This window comes from Propithecus coquereli, unplaced genomic scaffold (assembly GCF_000956105.1).
Source record: "Propithecus coquereli isolate 6110/MARCELLA unplaced genomic scaffold, Pcoq_1.0 Scaffold85, whole genome shotgun sequence".
Lineage (NCBI taxonomy): Eukaryota > Metazoa > Chordata > Mammalia > Primates > Indriidae > Propithecus > Propithecus coquereli.
In genome coordinates, this window is record NW_012154729.1 from 4,504,852 (window position 1) to 4,530,040 (window position 25,189).

The 25,189-nt window shown below is 43.9% G+C and overlaps 1 protein-coding gene across 1 annotated transcript; it reads left to right on the forward strand.

Moving 5' to 3' along the window:
- Positions 1-388: 388 nt before the first annotated feature.
- HAL (histidine ammonia-lyase) lies at positions 389-25,055 on the forward strand. The gene is made up of 21 exons (XM_012664046.1): positions 389-513; positions 821-1,116; positions 1,765-1,825; positions 1,920-1,947; positions 2,543-2,617; positions 2,710-2,782; positions 2,874-2,940; positions 3,183-3,220; positions 3,837-3,962; positions 5,754-5,893; positions 8,011-8,058; positions 8,714-8,861; positions 9,893-9,988; positions 10,087-10,145; positions 12,154-12,234; positions 14,681-14,746; positions 14,823-14,988; positions 17,256-17,390; positions 21,524-21,632; positions 21,732-21,801; positions 23,346-25,055. Exons 2-21 carry the CDS (start codon positions 870-872, stop codon positions 23,484-23,486), a joined length of 1,974 nt encoding a protein of 657 aa, XP_012519500.1. The 5' UTR covers positions 389-513; positions 821-869; the 3' UTR covers positions 23,487-25,055.
- The last annotated feature ends 134 nt before the right edge of the window (positions 25,056-25,189 follow it).

Below are 25,189 nucleotides of genomic sequence, written 5' to 3' on the forward strand. Positions count from 1 at the left end.
GTCACACACCTAGTAAATGACAGGGCTAGGATTTGATGCCAGGCAGATGCTGCGAATGCTACAGGGAGGCAGTTAGCCCCTTTGTCTTTTGATGAGGAGACAGAGGCTAATAACTCGCTTGCTCAAGGCTAGTAGGCAGTGGAGCTAGAGTCCCATCCATGGCTGTCTGAGCCCTTAATCTCCAAGCCGCGGTGGTTCGTTTGTCCACATGATGACCTTCGGTTGTGAAAATGATCTCTGGCCTTTGCATCTTCCTTTGTGTAGGTAAAGCTTCAGAAAACCTTACCAGTGGCTGGGAGTAGTTGCTCAATTCCTGTTTGTGGAATAAACAAATGAGTGAAGATTGCCACACTCCCTGGTGTCACAGTTGGCCAGCAGGGTGCATTTTACAGTTGAGTAATTCCAGATAATGACAGGAACATGTTGTTTATAAGCTGCCCTGAATGGAGGAGAACACAGAAAGGAGGGGATAGAGAGAAATTAAGGACCCTGACAAGACAGGGCCCGGAGCAGGTAGGTGCCAGCAGAGACTGGGACCCCCAGGAGGGGAGACCTGGGCCTTTCTGGGTAGGGCTGGGTGACAGGTGGACAGGCAGCTCACCTGCCTGCGTCCTATCCCCCACATCCCCCTCTACCTTTCCTGCTGCAAAAAAACCCAAACCAAAACAAAAGCAAAGGAACACCTGGGGCCCTCCATAAATATAAATATTTGTCCACCTCCTGGATGAGTAAAGGCGAGGGAGGAGGCGTGTCCTCCCCGCCCACCACATCCCAGGATCCACTCCTGGATAAAACTCTCCCCTCCCACAACTGTCGCCAGGGGACGAGCAGACGCAGCCTGGTGGTGGTGGCCTCGTGGGGCCGCAGCCATGCCCAGGTACACAGTGCACGTGCGCGGGGAGTGGCTGGCGGTGCCCTGCCGGGACGCACAGCTCACGGTGGGCTGGCTGGGCCGCGAGGCCGTGCGACGCTATGTCAAGAACAAGCCCGACAACGGCGGCTTCGCCTCAGTGGACGAAGTGCAATTCCTCGTGCGCCGGTGCAAGGGCTTGGGCCTGCTGGACAACGAGGACCCGCTCGAGGTGGCCCTGGAGGACAACGAGTTCGTGGAAGTGGGTGAGTGGCCGCAGGGGAGGAACCTGGGAGGGCAGCTCTGCTGTCCCTCCACTTCAGGGACTATACTGAGAAGAGGTGGCACCTGCTGAGCACTGTGCAGGCACGCACCAAGCCCCTGGGTGTCCCACATTCTCACCCAGCCCTGTGACATGGGCAGGCTTGTCCTCCCAGCCTGCGAGGCCACAGACTCAGAGAGGAGGTGACTTACCCGAGTCAGCCAGCTAGCATGAAACGAAGACTAGACTGCAACTCAAGACTGCGGCGCTGCGCCCCTTTGCAGTGATGGACTCAGTTTGAAGGTCCTCTTGTCCCTCCAAAGAACCTCACCCAACTGGAGGCCAGTAGCACAGAGGTGTAAGGAATTCAGATTTAAAGGAAAATAAAGCTGGGACTTGGGCTGGAGGTAGCAGTTGGATCTTGAACTTGCATTTAAGCTCCTTGTCTGTGACTAGACACCTACATCTCTGCTTTTTGCTCCCCTCCTGCGTAAAGATGCTAAGACCTCTTGAAGCATCTGAAGTAGTTTTAAAGCAGCCATTTCTATAGAATTCAGGGGCAATGGCTGGGCCCTTTCTTGGTTGAACAGCCATGACAAAAGTGGCTCTGTGTTGCGATCTGTAAGGGGTCTCTCTTGCATTCCTGTTCCAGTGATAGAAGGCGATGCAATGTCTCCTGACTTCATTCCATCTCAGCCAGAAGGAGTTTATCTGTATCCTTTCCTGCGAGCTCTTTGCTCTGCTCCCGGCGGCGGTGAGGCTGGGGTTTTTCCACACTGCCCAACATTTTCCTTTACCTGGCTTCAGATACAGCAAGTACCGAGAGCCTGAAAAGGTAAGCTTCGAACCGCTTTCTTTTTGTTGAGAAAATGAAGTCGCTTCATTTAAGGAGGAGGTGGGCCCGCAGGATTTCTGGGTAAATGCTAACGATTAGCACAGGGCTTTACCCAGCTCTGTGTAGTAGGCAAAGGGGCGTGGAAAGGCATTATGCTTTTGTGTCTCTAACTTTCCTGATTCAGCCTCCTCTTAAGCAATCTCTCTCTCTCTCTCTCTCTCTCTCTCTCTCTCTCTCTCTCTCTCTCTCTCTCTCTCTCTCTTAAGCTTTTGATTTTTTGTTTGTTTGGGGGTTTTGTTTTGTTTTTTAAGACATAGTCTCGATATTTTGCCCAGGCTGGCCTCGAACTCCTGGGTTGAAGCGGTCCTGCCTTCCGCCTCAGCCTCCCAAGTAGCTGGGACTACTGGCAAGGCTTGCACCCCCAGGCCCAGCGCAGCAAGCTGTCTTTTCATTATAATCAGCACATGAATGCTTCACAGCAGAGATAAAATCAGTGATGACAGTGTCAAAGTTTGATTTTGCTGGAGGCTTCCCTGCTCTCCTGTTAGAGCAGTTAAGCTGTTGAAACTCACTGAGATTCCCTTCTTCTACGCAGTACATCGCCTTAGATGGGAACAGTCTGACCACGGAGGATCTGGTCAGCTTGGGACAGGGACACTACAAAATAAAGGTATGGGAGGGGGCACTGGGGAAGGACGTCCTCTGGCCATTGTTGCTGCACGTGGATGTCTTTAACATGCCCAGTTCTGAACATTTTCCTAGCTCACTCCGACTGCTGAAAAGGTGGTGCAAAAGTCCAGGGAAGTGATAGATAGCATCGTGAAAGAAAAAACAGGTATCTTTCTCTCTTTAGGTTCTAAAACTATATTTATAGACAAAAAAAAAATTCCTGCATCTAATTGTATAATGTCTGTTTTTTATTCTAGTTGTTTATGGCATTACTACGGGTTTTGGGAAATTTGCCAGAACTGTAATTCCTAACAATAAGCTGCAGTAAGTTTGAAACCCACCTACGTTCACGTTCCACCTACCCTCATCTTTGAGATATTTTTCAACAAGGGAAATAATTAACATTTGCCCCAATTTACAGATGAGCGGGATGAGGCTTGAGTTAACTTGCACGTGAGTTAGTATTGAAAACACAGGGTTTCACTGTTTCTTCCCTTCATTTTCTCAGCTGAGGGAACATTTTGCACTGCGAGGTACTTAAGAGGGTGTTTGCCTTTCTCTTCCAGGGAGCTTCAAGTCAACTTAGTACGTTCACATTCTTCAGGTAAATTATTCAAAGCGTTGGATGCCTCCTAGATCTTGTTTGATTAGATGAATGAAATACAGCACAGTGTGAGTCACCCCATAAAAGCCACAAATATAAAACTAGCATTCCGAGCAGTAGGTGCTGGGGTGGAGAAAGGGAAGAAGGAAGTCTCAGCCAAACCTCAGGAAGAAATGGGCCGATGGAGGGATGGGGTTGGGACAGGGCCCATGTCCCATCCTGCCAAGAGAGAGGTGCATTCAGGGAAGGAAATGAAGGCTGGAACTCAGGCAATGAGTTAGGAGGGGTGAGGTGAGTTGGAAGGACTGTCAGGAATCAGTGCCCGCACATGGTGGAGTCATGCTAAGGACATGGACGCTATTCGAAAGGTGTTTAGGAGGGTGGGGGTTCGTGAAGCATCTCAGGAAGAACTGAGAAGGCAAAAGTGGCTTTTACCTTTGTCTGGAAGCCAGACAGACAGGAGAGCGAGCAGTGCAACCCTCTGTGTCAAGAGGGGAAAGGTGACAGCAGACTGGACTGAAGTGGGGAAAGATTGGAGGGAGGGAGGGAGGAAGGCCGCCGGGAGCTGGAAAAGGGGTTGCTTTTTCATGGAGAAAACATCAATTCTGTTTTGTAGGTGTTGGGAAACCACTAAGTCCTGAGAGGTGCCGGATGCTCTTGGCTTTAAGGATCAATGTTTTAGCCAAAGGATACAGTGGCATTTCCCTGGAGACCCTCAAACAAGTTATAGAAGCATTTAATGGTAATGCAGGGGCTCCCCAACTGGTCCTCCATTGAGAATGGGCACGTACCACAAGGCAGACTTGACTAACTGGATGCTCAGGAGTTGGCCAAGATGAGAAGACACAAAATAATTGAATGAGTGCAAAATGGGCTTAGTGAGGAGGATGGCTAGGTGGGAGAGGGAGGGGTCAGAGATGCTGACTCCTATGAGCCTTAACCTAGTCTACACCACCCCTCACTTAGCATCTTTACGACTAGAATAAGCCCCCATAAGTCTGTCCGTAAGTTCAGGCTTGCCTAGAAGAACCTTGCATTCAGTGGTGCCCGAATATAGTTAGAGAAGTTGCATCAAAGCATCTGGCGAACATAATGATTCCCAGTGGTCTATCCCAAGACCAATTCTGTACTTCTTGCTGGTGCCTGGGAATCTGAAATCTTAATGCTCCCCAGGTGATGAAACAGCCACACTTGCACACCCAAACCCGACTTCTTGCAAAGGTAGAACAGAATTGTAAAGAGGTTAATGACACATTTGTAATCATGAAGCCATATGTGGCAAGATATGATGCAGCTCAACTCTTGGGAGTTTACTTCTCAGATAGGAAAATTCCAACATGGAGACCAGATTTGCAATGCTTGGGAGGTGTTGTCCCTTCTCGCAAATAAAGACAAGCCTTCTAGGTCAGTGGAGGCTCAGGAGCTCTATGGGGGAAAGGAGTGGGAAGAGAAGCAGATCTGGGTAGTCACATAGAGCAAAACACGTGCTCCAGTTCCCATGTTATGGACACAAGTGACCCATAAATATGATATGCCAACCAACGAAGAGCAATTTGAATGAACAATCTATAGTATATTGGGCTATGCTGAATAGACCAGTAGTGATTCCAACACCTATTTCTGCTCCTACCCTGGACTGCCATACTGGAAGCCTAAAATCCCAGTACAGCTCCAACCTTGAACCCACCTACGCTTTATGGGTGAGTCTAAGGCACCTCTGGGTCCCCAGAGCCCTGAAAATATGAACTGTGATCTGGAAGCTGGCCTGTGGATAACACTGCTTTATCCTAGTGACATTATTTATGGAAAAAATACTGCTGTCAGGTGTCTGAGTTTACTTTAGAAAAATGAAGCCACCTTTTGGGGGCAACATTTTGGGAATTTCTCACAAAATAGTATATGTTCATGTATAAGTGGTGGTGGGGTGGCAGACTGGCAAAAAATAAGACACCAAACTGCCTGTGACTTTACCTCCCCAGGGAACCTCTGTTAACACTTTGGTGTACCATGTCCTTCTAGAACATTCTGTATTACTTTTCCAGTGTAGACACAGATTTCCAAACATTCTCCAGTAGTTTTTAATGGTTATGTATCATTTAGTCACATGAATGTTTCTTAATTCCATATTTAGATAATTTCTAACTTTTTATTCTTATAAACAAGGCTGTAATGGACAGCAGTGAGTTCCTGATCACATCTTTAAGATACATTGCTAGAATTTCTAGAAGTGGAATTATTAGGTTAGATGAGAGAATGCACATTTTAAAGGCTTGCTTCCTGGTGTCTCTCTCTCCATCCCTCCCTACTTCTCTCCTCCTTCCTCTCTTCCTCCCTTCCACCCCCACCCCTCTCTTTCTATAGCAGCCCATCCACGTCCCCTGGGCATTAGCTGTGCCTAAGGAATTGTCCTTCCCCAGGTATTTATGTCATAAAGTAATCTAGATACTGCAGATGGACGTGGGGGCCTCATTGGCAAAGCAAAGGCAGCCAGAATGCCGGACTCTTAAATAAGTGGTGCCTGTGTCTCTTCCAGCCTCCTGCCTGCCCTATGTTCCAGAGAAAGGAACCGTTGGTGCCAGCGGAGACCTTGCCCCACTGTCTCATCTCGCTCTTGGGCTCATTGGAGAAGGAAAGATGTGGTCTCCAAAGAGTGGCTGGGCTGATGCTAAATATGTAAGGCTTTTATATCAACTTCCATCTGCAGTAATTTCCCTGGGCTATACACCGGGTGGACGTGCATGCTTTATATCACTTAATCCTTACGATAGCCCAACGACGGGGTCAGTACTATTCTTATTTTATAAATGAGACAACTAAAGCTTAGAAGTCTGATTAGGCTGGCCGGGCATGGTGGCTCACGCCTGCAATCCTAGCACTCTGGGGGGCTGAGGCTGGAGGATCGCTTGAGCTCAGGAGTTTGAGACCAGCCTGAGAAAAAGCGAGACCCCATCTCTACTAAAAATAGGAAAAAATATCCAGGCGTGGTAGCATGTGCCTGTAGTCCCAGCTACTTGGGAGGCTGAGGCAGGAGGATTGCTTGAGCCCAGGAGTTTGGGGTTGCAGTGAGCTATGATGACACCACTGCATTCTAGCCCAGGTGACAGAGGAAGACTCTGTCCAAAAAAAAAGTCAGACTAGGCAAGATTGTCATTAGCTTCTGTACTTGACTATCAGCCTTCTGGATTAGGTGATCCCCTTGCCGAAAAGGCATGGCTGCTAGTGTCAATCCCAGTAATTTATCCTGGGAGAGGTCACACACTGTCACAATTTTATTTAGGAGCTGGTCTCACAGACGCAGAGCCCCTGTGGCTCATAGCACTTACTATGTGAAAAGCAGGTTCCATTTTTCCCCAAGCTCCCACCCTGGTGGCTAATTAGAAAGGCTTGTTTTGGATAAAGTTTTAGTGTTTTTTTCATCCGTCTCCGGATTCCATCAGAGGAGCCCAAAGCATCATTTAAGTATCATCTCTGACCAGTTGCTGGGAGCTCCCCTAACAGTAAATGAAAGGGACAGAGGCCCAAGAAAGAGGAAAAAGCTAAGGGAATAATGCAGTTCCGGATCACCTTTCATCCACACAGCTTCCTCTTGACTATTTCCCTGCAAACTGTGTTTCCAACCACCGTTACACAACAATCAGCCTGACCTTTCTCAAAAAGTAAATCCAAGCATGCTCTGATTAAAACCTGGAATGCTTCCCCTTGTCCTTAGATAAAGTCTAAGCTTAAAGTGGCTTGCAAGAGTCTTGTTTGTCATGTTATCCCCTAATAATCCTTCCCACCTAGGGCTCTACATGACAGAAACCGGAGGTTGCTTGTGGCTCCCACGTGCTGGGTATGGGGCAGAGGACCCTGCATCTGAAAAGCCCCTCTGAAGCTTCCCTCTCTGCTCCTCTGGATCTTCTTCCTACCTCCCAAGTCCCTTGTGCCCCTCCTTGGTGCTCTCCGAGCCTCTTATGTGGTTATTTTCCACCGCCTACCTACTTTCTACATCCTCAGCACTCAACATTCTATTACTCTAATTGCCTTCTAGAACAGAATGAGCTTGTCTGTCTCCCTTCTTCCTACCCCCAGCCCCAGCCTGCAACCCAGCACAGAATCTGGCATGTAACAGGGACTCAAATCTACTCGCACAATTAACATAGTGTTAATCAGTGGGGCTGGCACTGTCTTCTCTTATCTTAGCTCCCCCTTCCTTCTTCCCTGGAGGGACCTGAACTTAGTGGCTCTTTGTACTTCTTTTATTTCGTGGCAAGATTATTTGACCCGTTTCCCATCTGGGTTCTGTTTCCATCTAGTATAGGAGATTCCATGATTCCCTCTGCATTGGTGCCCTCCCATGTGCCACGAAAGCCCTGCTTGGAGGTTTTGCCAGGGTTTAGATGAAGCATCGATGAGGGTGGAGGATGTTTTAGGTCATGATCTGGAGGCAGGGAGCCTAGCCTTAGCACAGCACAGGTGTGTGCGTTAGTCGGGACAGCAGTAAAAAAAAGGTGAACCGCTAAGGTGGAAACTGAACACAAAGGGCCTAGAAACTAAAATTGAAGGTTGATTCTGTAAACAATAGAGTTCCTGATTTAAATACAACAATTATTTGAAAGACAAGTCTGCTTTCAGACTAAAGAACAGAACCAGAGAATAAACCAGACATGAATACAGCCAATTCCTATAGGTCTGATCTTTTGCGATCTGGACCTTTGGACTTAAAGATCTTTTACTGAATTCCACATGAAATTAGAAATAGGATGGTATGCCATTTGATACCCATTTTCAAGTTTTTAATCATTCTACAGGTCCTGCAAGCCCATGGCTTGAAACCAATTGTTTTGAAACCAAAAGAGGTAAGGAGATTCAAGGAAAATTTGTTCCTGTTAACAAGTCTTTATTTATGCAGTATTTTCAGTCTTAATGTCAGTCTCATGGGTTTCTTAAAACAAACACAGCTTGCAAGTTTGTTGGAATTTGGTCACTTAAGAAAGGGCCTTTCCATAAGCATTTAAAAGATTTTTCATGCCACAAATGCATAGGGGTTCTCTGAGGAACCTAAACTTCAAATTGAGTTCTCTAAGGATCTCTAAGAAATAGATGCTCTCAGCCAAGATCCCTTAGGATGCTCTAAGCTAAGAGTCTTGCTCCATAATTGTTTTAGGATGTCTAGTCTAAAATGGTGAAAAATTAAAGAAGAAATGCAATGTAATAAAGAGCTGTAGATTTTATGTGCAGTCTACACTCCAAAGCTACATTGCTGCCTTGGAAATGGGGACACTTCACAGTTATTCCATTGGCCAGATTTGTGCTAACGAGTTCACATACGATGGCATTTATTCCTCAAGGGCTTAAGTAAGCCTTACCGCCCTGTACTTTAGAAAACATTGATAAACATAGTTCAGCTGACTGGCTAATTTTTCTCTTATGAAAGGAAAAGATGTAAAATATGCTGGTATGTAGGTTTGTTGCAGTAAGTAGAGTAGGAAACTTTTCTCTGTCTCTGCACAGGGCCTGGCGCTCATCAACGGGACACAGATGATCACCTCCCTGGGCTGCGAAGCTGTAGAGAGAGCCAGTGCCATTGCACGGCAGGCCGACATTGTGGCAGCCCTAACCCTCGAGGTGCTGAAGGGCACCACCAAAGCCTTCGATACTGGTCAGCATGGCTCCTCCATTCAGTTCTTACTCATTCAGCCAGAGCTGCTGGGGCTGGTGGGTGAGGTCTTAGACACGGGAGTGGTGGGGGCTATGGTAGGGATGGAGAGAACCCAAGTGCCTACGGCGTACCCAGCATGCTGCAGCTTCATCCGAGTTATGCCACACTTGATCCTTGAAACGACCACGGTTTACAGACATGCTGACCCTGAGAGTTGAGTGACCCATCCCAGATTACCCAGTGACCTGGGTATGCCAAACTGTGGCATTGTCTTAGGAATCTGTTCACAAGACTTTAGAACTAGAGTAGGATTAGGGTTGGTCCCAATTAGAAAATTGGGAGAGAAAAACTATAGAAATTGTAGCTCATCTAGAAAGTAATGAATTTCATGCCAGGCAAGATGGCTCACACCTATAATCCCAGCACTCTGGCAGGCTGAGGCGGAAGGATTGCTTGAGGCCAGAAGTTTGAGACCAGCCTGAGCCAGAGTGAGACCCCGTCTCTACAAAGAGAAAGAAAAGTTTCCCGGGTATCTTGGGGTGCACCTGTAGTCCCAGCTACTTGAGAGGCTGAGGCAGGAGGATTGCTTGAGCCCAGGAGTTTGAGGTTGCAGTGAGCTATGATGACACCATTGCACTCTACCCAGAGTGGAAAAAAAAAAAAATGAATTCCAAAGTTTCCCTACTATAATAAGAAGTAGTGCAGAAAATTATCTAAAAATGACTTAGTTAAATTAGGCCAACTGTCAAGCTCCCTTCTATTAACAGCCAAGTTCCTTTAAGGGTAGGCTCAGTGTCTTGAGTTGAATTCCCAGTGGGCTCAAAACATAGTTTGCACTCATTCAAAGTAGAAAGAGTCCAGTCCATAAGAAAACTGTGCTTTTGGAGAGTTAAGTTTCCCCTTCTGAGTGGCAGTTAAGGACGCTGGGACATTGGAGGGCTGTGTTAGCACCTGGCACAGCCCTGAGCCATCCCCGGGTGTTCATTCTAATGTCAGAATTACTCAAACTCTTCCTCCTCCATCTATTCTAGACATTCATGCTGTTCGCCCTCATCGTGGACAAATCGAAGTTGCTTTTCGGTTTCGGTCACTGTTGGACTCAGATCACCACCCATCAGAAATAGCAGGTCAGGGCATGTTTATGTGGGCGAACTGTTTGCTTATCTGTTTTGTGTAAACAATTGGTGTCGTGTTCCCTATCTCATTCCCTCCACCTCTTCCACAGAAAGTCACAGGTTCTGCGACCGTGTCCAGGATGCATACACCTTGCGCTGCTGTCCACAGGTAAAAACAAAAAAGCCAACACAGTTTCTTTTCTTTCCCCAAATTCAGGGTGAAAAATTAATAACGAGGAAAGTGTTTTAAAAAAAACCATGTAATGGTCAACTATAATCCAAATTTCTTTACTACCTTTATTAAGAAGTATGTCTATCCTACCTCCATTTGTCCAAGTTTTATAAAGTTTCTATTCTATATGGTAAACTATTTGTTTGCTTTGGAGTTGCTTTGCTCACCCTACTTCAGAGGAGTCCAACAGACAACTTGCTATTTGGATGGAGTACCCTAACTTTTAAAAATTCTGAGTCATAACATCATCATAACCAGTTAATAAAGTTTTACTGGTTCTCCCTGTTGTATGAAACTTGAACCCGCCAGTCAGGGATGGTCACAGGAAAGTCTAATTATATCATTTCAAAATTCAAGTGCTTATTTATGGTCCTATCTTATTTGCATTTTATAGGCAGATATAAATCATTAGACATGGGCCAGGCATGGTGGCTCACACCTGTACTCCTAGCACTCTGGGAGGCCAAGGCGGGAGGATTGCTTAACCTCAGGAGTTTGAGACCAGCCTGAGCAAAAGTGAGACCCCATCTCTACAAAAAATAAAAAAAATTAGCCAGGTGTGGTGGTGCAGGCCTATAGTCCCAGCTACTCGGGAGGCTGAGGCAGGAGGATCACTTGAGCCCAGGAGTTGGAGGTTGCAGTGAGCTATGATAACGCCACTGCACTCCACCTGGGATGACAGAGTGAAACTCTGTCTCAAAAAATAAAAATATAAATAAATAAATAAATAAATCATTAGACGTGAATCTATGAGGCTTAACTTTAAATTAAAAATGCCGATGACCTGGGTTGGTATTAGGTACCCTGTATTGCAGGTGGACAATTTAGTTGCTTATAGCAATGAAAGAGATTGACAGGCATTTCAAGAAACAATGTCAGCTTGTGCCAAGTTTCAGTCTATAATACAGAGTCCTCCCTGCAGTAAATACCCTCACTTCCTTTTACTCAGCAAGTTCTATTCTAGCTATCAATAGCTTATCACGCAGTAGATCAAAAATGCCTTTGGGAAAGAATCGCCAAATTAGTTCTACAGGAAGAACAAGTCCTGGTTTAAGACCTCCCTGATATTTTAATAATGAAAGCAGATTCTATGTGACAGGCACCATTATCAGGGTCTTCCATGTATTAATTCATTTAATCTTCCCAACTATGAGAAAGGTACTCTTCCTCTCATTTTGCAGTAGGAAAACTGAGGCCCAGAGTTAAGTACCTTGCCCAAGAGCACACAGCTAGATCATTACCTCCTTGACTTGTGGGATAGTCCAGAAGGCAGGTGCTACCTGAGAGCATGGTGGCTGTCTTTGGGCTTGGTACAGGGTAGCTGTCTTATTTTCGAGCCTCTTCTAACTTGATATCTTCATGCTTCACCAACTTAACCTCCTTGGGTAATAACTACCACTTGAGTGATCTGTATGAGTCATGTCTGTATTATCTTGCTCTCACAATCTACACGCTAAGTGCTATTGTCTGTGTTCTAAGTCTGTTTCTGTTGCAACTATACACTTAAGAAACTTGCCCAAGTCCTATCACTAATCTGGAAGTGAATCTGCCTGTGCTGGCATTCTTCCTCCTACACCAGGAGGGGGAACCTGCAGCCTTGGGGCCACATGTGGCCTTCTGGATCCTTGAGTGTGGCCTTTAGACTGAATCCAAATTTTACAGAACAAATCCTTTTAATAACCTTTTCAATATAGGATCTATACCATGCTGTTTTGTATAGATTGACCTAGTATGAACTCATATGATGATGAATTTACTCTAATTTGTTTCAGCGAGAACCCGGATTTATAACAAAGTTGTCTTCATATTCTAAATGAACAGAGTGTAATTTTCATGGTTTATAACGGCAGAGCTCTTTCTGTGGAAAGACTAAAGATGTTATAAGAATATTGGTACCCTTAAGGACATCGAATGGGTCATGTATTTTATTTTGATTGTATTTTAGGTCCATGGTGTGGTGAACGATACCATAGCATTTGTGAAGAACATCATTATCACAGAACTGAACAGTGCAACAGATAATCCTGTATCTTTTGAATGTCTACTAAATTGCAATTATAGAACTCCAGCTGGTAATTTGAGGATTGGATGAAGTGATCATTTTGCATAGCGTCTCAGTCTGTCGCTCAGTTTCCTAGAGTAAGTGAATTAGTACCTGAGGCTCAGAGGTTGAGTGACTTTCTCCAGGTCAGAGCTGGTAAGTGGCAGAGGCGGGCCTATGAACCTACTCTCAGGTTCCAAGTCTAACATGCTATGCTTTCAAAATTGACCCATTAAAAATTAAAGGAGGTATTTCCAGCCTTGGCTGGCATGTTTCATGAAGACATTTGCCCTAAAACCCACTGCTGAGGTTGTGGCTGAAGGGTAAAGACCCACATCACAATTGTGATTGCAGAGACCCTGGTAGGTTGGCTTTATTAACGCAGGCCTCTCTGGTTCTGGTGGTGCCAGGATGCACTGACCAGAAGTCAACCTTTTAACACTTACCATAGTATTGATTGAAGATTATAGCTTTCCCTATCTTGAGTTTTCATTTCTTACAAATTAGCGTTTCCACATTTGTACAAAGAATAGTAAGAACACTTCCATTTCTCAAGGATGGAGCTCTTTTCTCCTTAATGGTAAGAAGAGTAAGGCTTATCTTAGAGTTATCTGTTTTTTGCTATGCAATATTGTGTGATGGCTTAGTTTCCCAGAACTGAGGGATCAGTCAGGAGTCACACTAGCAAAGTCTTCACAGGGACAACACTGCCTTTGAAGGCCACCAAACCCCTTAGGAATCTATTTTTCCTATTCCACCTCTGCCTCCGCTCTTAATACCAGAGGAAGCGCTAAATTAGCAGCACCAAAAGTAGTTCACAGCCTGGGTTAGCAGATGGTTACACAACAGCTGTGTAAGGTTTCTGAAACATTTTTAGCGTGTCTTTTCTGACATGCCTACTTAAGGATGTATGTTTTATGTCCTCTTAGATGGCTTTATGGTTAAGTCAAACCCACACTAAATAACCACCAGGATTGTGGGTCTCTGCGCTCTTGACACTGTACCACACTCCAAATGGAGAGGTTTTCATGAACTCTATGTAGTCTTATCTCATGTACCAGTTCCCAGTTCTTGCACTATAGGGGAGAGACATCCATTCTACACTTACATAATTTAGACTTTAAAGTGTATCCTATAACGTAAAAAAAAAATTACTATGGAATTACTGGATATAGTAGAGGGAATAGTTCCCTACTGAATTCTTCCCCTATCACTTGCCCCAGCAAGAATTTCAGCCAAATGTCCTCTTCTTTCTCAATTAAAGATTCTTAATTATTGATGAATTTCCAGTATGCTAATGTTTGGGAGTTCTCCTGCAATACTGGTGTTATCTGAAAGAATATATTTCTCAATTTGCTATTGCATACAAAGAGCACCTATCACATATGCTGGATATTATGGGAGTTAAATGCTAATTTCTATAATCTAATAGCCAGCAAGCAAATTTGGAACAACTAGAGGACAATAAAACCTGCTTAAGTGCTAAATTGGTGCAGAGCTCAATTGCTACAGGGATTCAGAGAATGGAGAGGAGAACAAGGCCTGTGATCAGGGGCTGGTTCGAGAGCAGGAACTAGGCCTAATAGGATCACAGTTATATGTAGAGAAAAAAGTAACCCCAAACTTGACTAAGTTAATGTAACACATACACTCCAACTCTTTGAAAGTCAGAACTTTTCTTGTACACAGTGAGTTCCCAGTTAATAAGTAGTGAATATTCTTTAGCCCAGGGGACAAAAATTAGCTGTTGGAACCAGAAAGGAAGATGTTACTGCCTTTGCTGGGGTGCTTGCTGGTTTAAGTGCATGTGAGAATGGAATGATCTCTGAGAGTATTAATATTCAGTAAGTCTAAAGTCGCCACCTACTTAAATGGATTTGGGAGGACCTATTGGCCACCATCTGCTGTTGAACACAGGATTACTGAATGTAGAATTTGAAGCTTGTCCTAGAAGTGTTGGTTCCAGACACTTTGGTGGTTGCCCATCAGCAGAGTCACCCATTCAACTTCTTCCATGGAGCACCAGCTTACAGTGCCCATTGAAGAAATAGAATTTGCTTTCAAACAGGTATTCTGCTCTCTGGTCTTAGTTTCAGATTATAAACTTTTGTGGGGGTGAGTCAGGTACTAATCACCAGATTAGTGCAGTTATTATGGTGCTTGAGAAGCTAATCTCAAGAGAAAGCATTGTTTCATGCTCCATGTTTCTTTGGCCCATGGCTGGGTGTACACGATTCACCTTTAAGGGCTTTTGTTTTTTTGCTTTTGTGCCCCTTTATGTCAACAACTGCTTGTGGGCAGACTTTCTTTTCCTCCACCCCACATTTGTACAAGGACTGCCACTTCAGTGTTAAAAATAAGGAGGGAGGGAAGGAGTTGTAGTTGAAGGGATCAGCAAATGTTATGTTCAAGCCTTAACCTGTTGTGAAAGATGGTCTTTGCCCGTAGAGGAGAGACAATTTCTGGAGGAAACTTCCACGGTGAATACCCAGCCAAAGTAAGCTTTTTAGAATTGCTCTTGACCCCGAAAGCATATTCTAATAGAGGCCTACTGAATTGAGACACTCTTTCAGGCCCTGGACTATTTGGCCATTGGTGTCCACGAACTTGCTGCGATTAGCGAAAGAAGAATCGAAAGGCTCTGCAATCCCTCCCTCAGTGAGCTGCCTGCCTTCCTGGTGGCTGAAGGTGGTCTGAACTCGGGGTTCATGATAGCCCACTGCACGGCTGCAGCCCTCGGTAAGGCACTGCCCTTTTCCCGGAGCACAAACCTGTCCTTCTAAGGGCCTTTTCATTTTACTTGAAAGTACCAAGTTTTGTCTTCGAATGACATCTAACTTTTCACCACTTTATTTGCATCCTACCTCTCTCAATACAAATGTAGCGAGTCTTTTACGTTTTTTAGAGAAAAATATTTTAAAACCTAAATAATGTTATACTGAAACATAATAATATAATAATGAGGTTGGAAATGACAATTTCTCTGTGGAAAGCAATTTGACATTCCATTTGAACTTCATCTCTATAGCTTTTTTCCAAATCTCAATTTCAAGTCTATCAGAAAGAAAAAGACAAAGATGCTAATTAGTTAATGGTAAAACTCAAACCAACCTTCATGATTAAACTTTGGACACATTCCATTAGATATATCATCCACTAAAAACAAAGATGTTATTGCAAAATAAAAAAAAATGCTTATACAATGCAAGATACCCTCTATGAAAATTGAGCCTCAATCTAGTTGATGTCTGCCTCAGGATTGTAAGGGACAGATCAGTAACACATCAGAACAGTGCCTGGCACAAAGTAAATGTGAAGGACTTCATTTATATTCACTCATTTAATTGCCACAACAATACCATGAGGTGGGTACTATTATCTCCATTTTACAGACAAATACCTGAAGATCTGAGAAGTTTAGTGACTTTCCCAATATTGCCCAGCTAGTAAAATGTAGAACAGATTTCAAACCCAGGCATTTTGGCACCCAAAGATGTACTCTCACTTCAATTAATGAAGACCTCATTATAAGGACTACTTAATCCTAAAATAGGGTTGCCAAAATTAACAAACAAAAATGGAGGATGCCCAGTTAAATTTGGATTTCAGATGAAAAATAATATTTTAGTATAAGTAAATCCCGAATCATTCAAATTTAACTGGGCATCCTGTATGTTATCTAACAACTCCACCCTAAAAGGCAGGGTGACATGGTGGTCAAGGAAGCATATAGACCCTGGATCTGAAGCCCGGCTTTGCCACTGACTAGCCGCATGCTCTTGAGCAAGCCTCCCAATCCTATCGATCTTCATTTTACTCCTGCCTAAAATGGGGATGATAAACTTACCTAATGGGGTTGTTTGGAGGATTAAATGAATTAATGCATATAAAGCCTGGCACATCATAAGCACTAAATAAATATTCTTTGCTATTAATATTACTTCTAACCCTTTCTCACCTAAGCCTCGCAGTAAAACTCAACACAACCAACAAAGAGCCACCGGATTCACCTCCTTGGGCCCAGTATCTTCTATTTGCTCACTTGCTTATTTAAATACCCCTTTAGAGACTTTTCACATAACGTGATAGTGGGGGGAGTGGTCATTAGTTTTTAGAGAACATTGTGCAGCCTCTTTTGAGTGTTTAGCTTCCCAAGCTGCCTGTTGAAGTTGCTTTCATTATAATGAAAACAGTGCTTTTCTTTTTTTGGCACCGGTAAGCTATCTTTCCGAACAAGCCTCACCACAGGTACTCAGACAGCCCTCAGTCTAGGGTCCACGGACTTGGGACTTACAGTGCGGAAACCTGGAGAGTCCAGGGCAAAGCAGGACGAGCTGGTCACCCCAGTTTAAAGCTAGATCATCTCAGAATAGGATCCCATGTAGCACAGAAAACAACTGACACTCACTCAGCGTCACTCTCAAAGTCAAACAAAGAGGAGAAAAGACTTGCAGTTTGGTCTTTCCTGACTTCTAAGCTGGGTGCTTAAAGTGCAGTCCTCAGATCAGCAACACGGCCATCGTCACCTGGGAGTCTATCAGGACCGCAGAATCTCAGGCCCCACCCTGAGGTGGCACCGCAACGAGTTCCCTGACTCATCTGCACAATAAAGTTGGAGAGTCCCCCAATCTAGGCCATCCTAGCATTCCCCTCGCCCCCCAGAGATATTTCTGGCAGTCACCAAACCGTTTTTAAACCCCAGACATTCACTTACGTCATCATTGAACTAACTGAACGGTTAAATCTTCTTGCCCAAGACCTGTGGGTCCCGCCTCAATCCCCAGATGCCACACCTGGATTCTAATCCCGCTTCTTCTGGTGACACAACCCAGTCAAATTGTTCTCAAGTACCTGAAAATGGCCATCAAGCCTTTTATCCCCTAGTCTCCCTGACAGCTCAGCGCTTCCAAGGTTTTCAGCTTGACCTTGATAATAGAGTCCCCACCTCCCCATCCCAGTCTTACCCCAGTCTTACTTCTTAACTGGCTGGCACTGGTCTCTTGCAGTTTCTGAGAACAAGGCTCTGTGCCACCCCTCGTCTGTGGACTCTCTCTCCACCAGCGCGGCCACAGAGGACCATGTATCCATGGGAGGATGGGCAGCGAGGAAGGCCCTCAGGGTCGTCGAGCACACGGAGCAAGGCAAGTCGCGCGGGTCTGAGATGGCAGGCCTCCCGGACAGACTACCGTGCCCCTGGTCCTCACACTGGGAGTTCTTCCCGGCAATGTCAGCATCACCTGGGCACTTGTTAGAAACACAGATTCTCAGCCCTCCTCCCAGATCAGCTGAATTAGAAACTCCAGGAGGAGAGGGGAGCAGCCTGTGTTTAACAAGCTTCCAGATGATTCTGATGCTCTCCAATGACTAAGAACCACGGAGCTGTGCAGAGCTACACGGGCTCCTCAACTGGCTTTTTCTTTCTAGTGAGACTTTGAAATCTTATTCAAAAGTGGAGAGAATAGTACCATGAACTCGCATACCTCACCGTGATTCAACAGTTAGCACATTCGCTTCATTTTCTCTTTTACTTTTTCCAAATTATTTTTGAGCACATCCCCAATGTCTTATTTTATTTCTACATACCTTGTCTTTTAAATATGAACGCTTTCTGATTTACCATGATGCCATCATCACAACCAACAAAATTCAGCAGTAAGTCCTGTTATCCTCACCGAATACATATTCAACATTTCCCCATCATCTCACTGTCTTTCCAGTGAGTTTGTTCGAATCAGGATTCAAGGCCCGTGCTTTCAATTTGGTTGTCATGGTTTTAAGCTTCTTTTAATTTAGAACATTCTCCTCTTTTCTTGTTTTTTCTTCATGCCATGGACTACTTCAAAAACCAGGTTAATTTTTCTTTAGAAACACTGACATTCTGTTTGCTTCCTTATGGTGTCATTTTGAACTTGTCTTTTGTCCTGTGCATTTCCTGTACATTGCAGTTGACCCTAAAAACTCCGTAAGATTTAGGTCCAACCTTTTTTGGCAAAGATACTTCATAGGGAGAGCTGTGCTGGCCAATCTCTCTCTGCCTTAGTTGCGTTTGTTTTGTTGTTTCTTTAAAGAAAGAGAAATTGCCTTCCTTTAGTATTGTTCTAGAAGTTCTTACATTTATATAACAGTATTGGAAGTAGTTGGCTGACAAAAGAATATCGCTATTTTAAGATAAACGTAAAAGTTGAGTGCAGACAGTCCCCGGGTTACAGACGACCTGACTCACGGTGTTCTGTACTTTTGAATGGGCTCCCAGGGCTCCCAATAGGGTAATTTATAATTAAATTAATAATTCAGGAACTAGTTTCTTCCACGCATGTGAACAAGCCTGCGTAGCATAAGTGGTTCGTTGTCCCGGCATCTTTACACTAGGCCTAGTCTCACAGATAAACAGCTGATGATAGAAACACAAGCACACCAAGAATCAAAAGATCTAGAACCAAGAAGGTTTGTGACAAGGAATTCGCTGAAGCCTTTTGTCTCATTGAAGCAGGATTTGCTAAGCTTGAGATGCAAGATCCTAACACTGAGGGATTTACAAAGGTTTACTGTGCAGTTAGTGAGAACATCAACTGCTGCAGGGTCATTTATGATGAAAAAAAGAAAAAGGCTGTGCAAACAACCCTGGATACCTTTCTCAAGAAACCCAACATATATTTGCAGTATATCTAAGTGGTACCATTAGTTATTTGCTGAGAATTGTTTTAATTCACGTGAATTGTACTCTGTTAAGGTGAAGAAAATAACCATATAAAACAAACTAGATGTTTCCTTGATTTCTTGATTCTTTTCATTTTTCTTTCTTTTTTTTTTTTTTCCTTTGGAGACAGGATCTTGCTCTGTAACCCAGGCTGGTGTGCAGTGCAGTGGTGCAATCATAGCTCTCTGCAACCTCCAACTCCTGGGCTCAAGCAATCCTCCTGCCTCAGCCTCCCAATGTGCTGGGACTACAGGCCTAAGCCACTGCACTCACCCTCCACGAATTTTCAGATATTTTGAGTGTGTTTTTTAAAAAATTAGGGGGGCCGGGTGCGGTGGCTCATGCCTGTAATCCTAGCTCTCTGGGAGGCCGAGGCGGGCGGATTGTTTGAGCTCAGGAGTTTGAAACCAGCCTGAGCAAGAGAAATTAATCGGACAACTAAAAATATATAGAAAAAATTAGCTGGGCATGGTGGCACATGCCTGTAGTCCCAGCTACTCGGGAGGCTGAGGCAGGAGGATCACTTGAGCCCAGGAGTGTGAGGTTGCTGTGAGCTAGGCTGACGCCACGGCACTCACTCTAGCCCGGGCAAAAGAAGTGAGACTCTGTCTCAAAAAATAAATAAATAAATAAATTAGGAGGGCATTGAAGGTGGTTATTAGGCCACAGAATATTAGTTTATTTCAAAATAAATGAGAACCATATAAAAAATACCCAGCTAAATCAAGATACATTGAACCCCTTGAATTTGTAATAATGACACATCTGAGTTTTTAAATCCTAGTTGATGGCTTCAGGGAGGACTGCTGGTTATGGATAGCAACAAAGCATTTAAGAAAATGTTGCAGAGGTGGCCACTTAAGTTTTTCCTGATATGTCTCATGTTTATCTTGCAAATAGTTGCTTCCCAGTTTCAGTCTTTGACATTATCTGTCAGACCACCCTTCTTTTGAGGGAACATCATATCACTAACACTTACTGAACTTTTACTGTGTGCAGTCAGTCTTTTAATTCATTTAATCTGCACAATAACCCTACGAGGTATATACTATTACCTCATTTTACAGATCAGGAAACCAAGGCAGAGGTTAAGTAATGTGCTCAAAGTTATATAATGAGTAAATGCTAGGATTTAATCCCAGGCAGTTGGTTCAAGTTCACTGTCTTAACTACTCCTCTATGCCGCAATATAGATTACAAGAAAGTGAACCAGCATCTTCGTGGTTTATCAGACTTCCATTTCCAAGATTGTTCTTTATGTCTTCCTGGGGAAGTTATCTCAAAATGAAATCTCTGTGAGTTGAGAGTATGCTATTTTAGTCAGATCTTTGTTATACCTGCGAAGTTGAGGACTGGGCAATAAGGTAACTGATTTGGCACTAAACCAGGATTTATTCCAGTCATCTAGTGGCTTTCAATGAAAAATATCTCTTCTCACCCACCAACTCTTCACTCAACTTCTTTGATCAAGATGGATGACAATTTTCGTATTTCCACCTTTCTGTAAATTTCAAGTTTCTTTTAGTTCTGCTATTACCTTTGGCTTGAAATACCTGGTACATAGACCTTCATCCAAGATTTGAAGGAGCCAGTGAATGAGCAAGTGAGTCTTTAGTTGCCCTGGAACTAACTCTATATTGTCAATTCCAAGCCGTCAAATGTAAAGGCTCTCAAACTGAAATTCTCGAAATTAGTATCTTGCCAACTTTAAATTTCTTGATGAAACAATCTTTATACAGTCTTTCTTAGCTAAGATGCTTCTTAAATGTACTATACCTTGCAATAAACTTTGAGTATTGAAATCTATATTTCTCTACATTTTATACAGTCTAGATTATGAAGAATTTTTTATAGAAGTATAATTCAAGATTAGACTACTTTGGATTTCATTATTTGCCAAGAAAATGATTTAGAAGCTTAAAGTTGATCAGACTATTTAAGTGGTTAGCCCAAATAGAGTATTAAAAAAAAATTTGACTTCTTGTCCTTAAATTATGAAGCACATTAGGAACTCTGGTGAGCACAGACAGGTCACCACGGGAGAGGATGAAGTTATGCACTTTATTGCGGACCTGGAAGTAACTTCACAGGCTCTAGTCCAGTATCGTCACTACGCAATTCGTACAGAATTGGAAACTGAGAAGGAAAGCATCTTGTTGATATGCACATATTTGTTTGACAGAGCTAGGGCTCAAGGTCAGGATTGGGGTTTCTTTCTGACTTCCTTTCCTACCACATGACCCAAACCTGGCCAACATACCTTGGTTGGAGGATGTGAATAAGGAAATGGCAGATTTTGCTAGTGCAGACTAATGGGCTTCCTGGGTAGGTTTGGGGGTCTGGTAATTATTCAGATAAATGTCTCAATTCTCCACTTCTCACTGTAAAAGACACAGCCAACAGTTTAGAAAACCACATTTAAAATGGTAACCAAATACCAAGGCAACTTCATTCTGGAAAACAGAGAACCACCTGTTAAGCGGCTGGTGATTGATGGCTGTCAACTTTGGGCAATTCATATTCCTCAAGCACGAAGTCAGACTTTCCTCAGCCACCCTCTCGAATTTCTTGTTTCAGTGCTGGCCATAGAGCTGCTTGCGGCCTGCCAGGGCATAGAGTTTCTCCGCCCCCTGAGAACAACCACTCCGCTGGAGAAGGTCTATGACCTGGTGCGCTCTGTTGTAAGGTAAGGTCAAACAGGTCCCTGGAAGTTACACCATTTCAGAACTGTGAACCCTGGCAGTGCTCGATGTTTGGCTGATGGGTGGATGTGCTCTTTCTGTAGGCCCTGGATAAAAGATCGCTTCATGGCCCCGGACATCGAGGCAGCGCACCGGCTGCTGCTAGAGCAGAAGGCAAGATGGCTGCGGGGCTGGCTTCTGAGTTTTTGGTTGTTCTGGGAAAGTAAAGTGGGAGTGGGGGGTGGGGAAACTGTCTTTTTCTACTGTTTCCTGGCTATTTCTCAGAAGCGAACAAAAAGGTACTTAGGCAGCTTGCAGGGCTGCTAAGAAGCCATCTGATGAACCCTTAAGTACCCCCGTGCTGCACACAAACGTTGAATGTCTAAGGATTAGAAGCTGAAATGAATTTTAAATTGAGTTTTGAGACAATATTCACAGGGAGAAAATGAGATGGAAGGTTCATGGGTCCCCCCTCCCCATAATGTCCTCTTGCGTTCAAAAGTACTTTCTCTTCTGGGTGATGCTATCGCAACCACCACCGGGTGCGATGGCTGCATAGACCTGGAGGAAAAACAAAGTCCCAGGTGTTTACTTCAAGGGCTAAGTCTGTCTGGTGCTCTGGTGAGATGCCGGTTTTTCTTTCCTGCTTACTTTCTCTGGTTAATGCAGACCGGGGACTGAGCTGATAGGTACAGATGCTAAGCATACTGACTCATTTTTTGATGTAGTTTTTAAAGTGCTTTAAACCTTGTGACTAATATGAGAGTGTCACATTTCCTAGAATCACTTGATTTTCCCCCAAAATGGTTGTTCTGCTCTTGAGGAATGATTTTTCCCTTTGAACTTCACGTCTGTCATTTCCAAGTGTGTTCTGCCTCCTGTGAGGGGAAGCCACTTGCCTGCCTCCCACTTTTGGTGCTAGTAGGGAGGTGTGTGAGAGGCTTGGCCTTGGAGAGAATACATTTTCTAAGGCCATACAAAAGCACAGGAAAGGTTCCTTGGCTGCCAGTGGCAATCAGATATAAAGCAGCTATAAACCCAAAACAGGGCCTTAATTTGAGAAGATGTTTTGCTTAAAAGAGAAGAAGTTGGTTGGTGGAGGTGAAAATTAACAAGGACCTGAGGCAGTGCTGCTCAGACTTGAACATGCATATGATCTCCTGGGCATCTTGTTAAAATGCAGATTCGGATTCAGTCGGTCTGGGGTGAAGGCTGAGATTCTGACTTGTCCCAAGTGATGCTGATACTGCCCCAGCACGGGCCACACTTTGAGTAGCAAGGGTCAAAGGCAGGGCATGGAAACAGAGCAATGGAAAATTCAAATAACTGCCTTTTATCATTCCAGGCTTATTTTAGAAAGTACAGGGTCCTATCACACCCTTGAGCAACTATCCTTTACTCTGTCCACACTGAATTCTCTAGGTTTTGCTTGCTATTCACTTGCTTGCTTATTTTGCCTTGGAAAAGTAAACAGCTTAAAACCTTCATGATAACTTTAGAAAAGTTTTGGACTTTGTATATTTAAAGGCTTCAATGCCATCAAAGACGAATTGACACAGGTCATGTCTTAAGTGACATGGCTTAAAATAAAAGCAAGCAAACAGCCATGATGTGTCTAGTCAGGTACAGAGGATGTTTTGACTTCGGATGAAGTTGATGTTTAACAGTATGTGGAAACGATGTCAATATTTCACCTTTGTTTTGTCCTTGCTTCTCAGGTTTGGCAAGTAGCTTCACCATACATTGAAAAATACAGAATGGAGCATATTCCAGAATCAAGACCTGTTTCTCCTACAGCCTTTTCGCTAGAATTTCTACACAAGAAATCCAGCAAAATCCCAGAGTCTGAGGAGCTTTAATGGGCTTGGTTGTGGATTAGCAGATGAGATGGCGTTCAGTGTAGGTAGCGTGAAGCAGGATTGAGCTGAAGGACAGGCCTGGGAACTGTCCTAGGTAGATCAATCCGTTATATAACTCAGTTCTTCAAAAACCTACTTTGGTCAGGCTGGTGGCAGTATTACAGTTGCTAAATTTGGCACAGTGTTCTTGTTGCCATGGTTCGAGACGCACCAGGTCCTTTCCGATTATAAGTATTTTCTTTCTTCTTAGCAATATCACTTTTAAGGGTGAGAAGAATAACCACAATTGTATGGGTCTGTTTTTTACTCTTAGCATTAGATAAACTCAAATTTGGAAACAGATTGCTAGCATTCTTTTCTTAAAACATTAGACTTTTGTAAACCTTTTTGTTGTTGTTATTATTTGCTTTGACAGCTCTCTACCAGTTGACTTTCTTTGGCTGCTTGTACTGTGCCGTGATATGATCCATGTTCCTTAATATGCCTTCATAAATAACCATTTAAGTCATAATTTGCCTTCATTTCTTCTATTAATTGAATCATAGTAAAGATTAATAGATCTTAAGCAATTAAATACAGAGGTTGTTAAAACCAACATGAGGTTTCATGTGGAAAGCAGTTAAGCAATGAATATAAAGATTGCTACTTGGGTGGCCCTTATTGGACTGTGTATTTCGTACTTATCAAATATCACTACACATATCCCCCTAGTGCTTAATTTAATCATATGTTTAAATTGGAGTTTGAGGTTAGTATTGTCACTTCCTATGTGTTAGTACTCTATTCACATTCTTACAGCAACCCTGCGTCAGAAGCTTCCTCATTTCACAGATAAGGAATCTCAGGGATTGACCTCCTCTCTCTGGTGGTAATCATTAAAATGAGCACTATTGACAAAGGTCAGGTGGGAACCTAGGAAGTATTACCCAACCTGTTTTTCTCCCAAGAAGAAGGTAAAGCCTCTCTGGAAAAGCTTAAGTAACTGTCCAGGTGAAGGATGGGTCCGATGACCTCTTAGCCTCCCAAACCTAAGATCTGTGACTTTGCACCTACCTGAGCAAACGTGTGCAAGGCACCCCAAGTGCAAGAGTCTGAAACCATGGCTCCAAAAACTGCAGCTGGTCGAGAAGAGGACAGATACGCTTGCCAGCTTGCCTACCTGAGTACAGCCTAAAACGGGCCTCCCAGTGTATTTCACAATAGACTTTTCACTCTTTAGATTGCAACCTATCCACAGGAACGGTGGAGACCAAAGTGAAAACTGCCGCCTACAGCAATTCAGGGAGCAAAAAAAATGTGCTGAGCAATCTGTTTCCTAAAGGTTGTTCTTGATGCTATTCTTTGCTAAAATGTGGACTCACACAAATGAAGTTGATTCATTCCCATCCACGCTACGGTTGAGCCGGTAAACCTGAGTGCTCTGATGGCTCTTCACTCCAGCTTGGGGAGTGCTGGGTTCCCACCTGCCCCTGCAGCCCTCCAGGCCACAGTGACACTTTGTATACAGCTGTTAGTAACTCACATCATGTTCAAGGGAATCGCAAGGGAAATACGAAATAAACTGTCTCAATTGCCTTATGTGGTCGTTTTATTCTCAGATTTTTGTAACAAAGTTTAACACCTCTTAGGGCAGCGGTCTCCAACATTTTTGCCACCAAGGACCAGTTTCATGGAAGACTATTTTTCCACAAACTGGGGGTGGG

Coding starts and splice junctions, on each gene's coding strand:
- HAL (XM_012664046.1), top strand. CDS start 870: ATGCCCAGGTACACAGTGCACGTGCGCGGGGAGTGGCTGGCGGTGCCC. Junction 8,862..9,892: donor CACCAAAGCCTTCGATACTG/GTCAGCATGGCT, acceptor CATCTATTCTAG/ACATTCATGCTGTTCGCCCT. Junction 14,747..14,822: donor ACGGTGAATACCCAGCCAAA/GTAAGCTTTTTA, acceptor ACACTCTTTCAG/GCCCTGGACTATTTGGCCAT.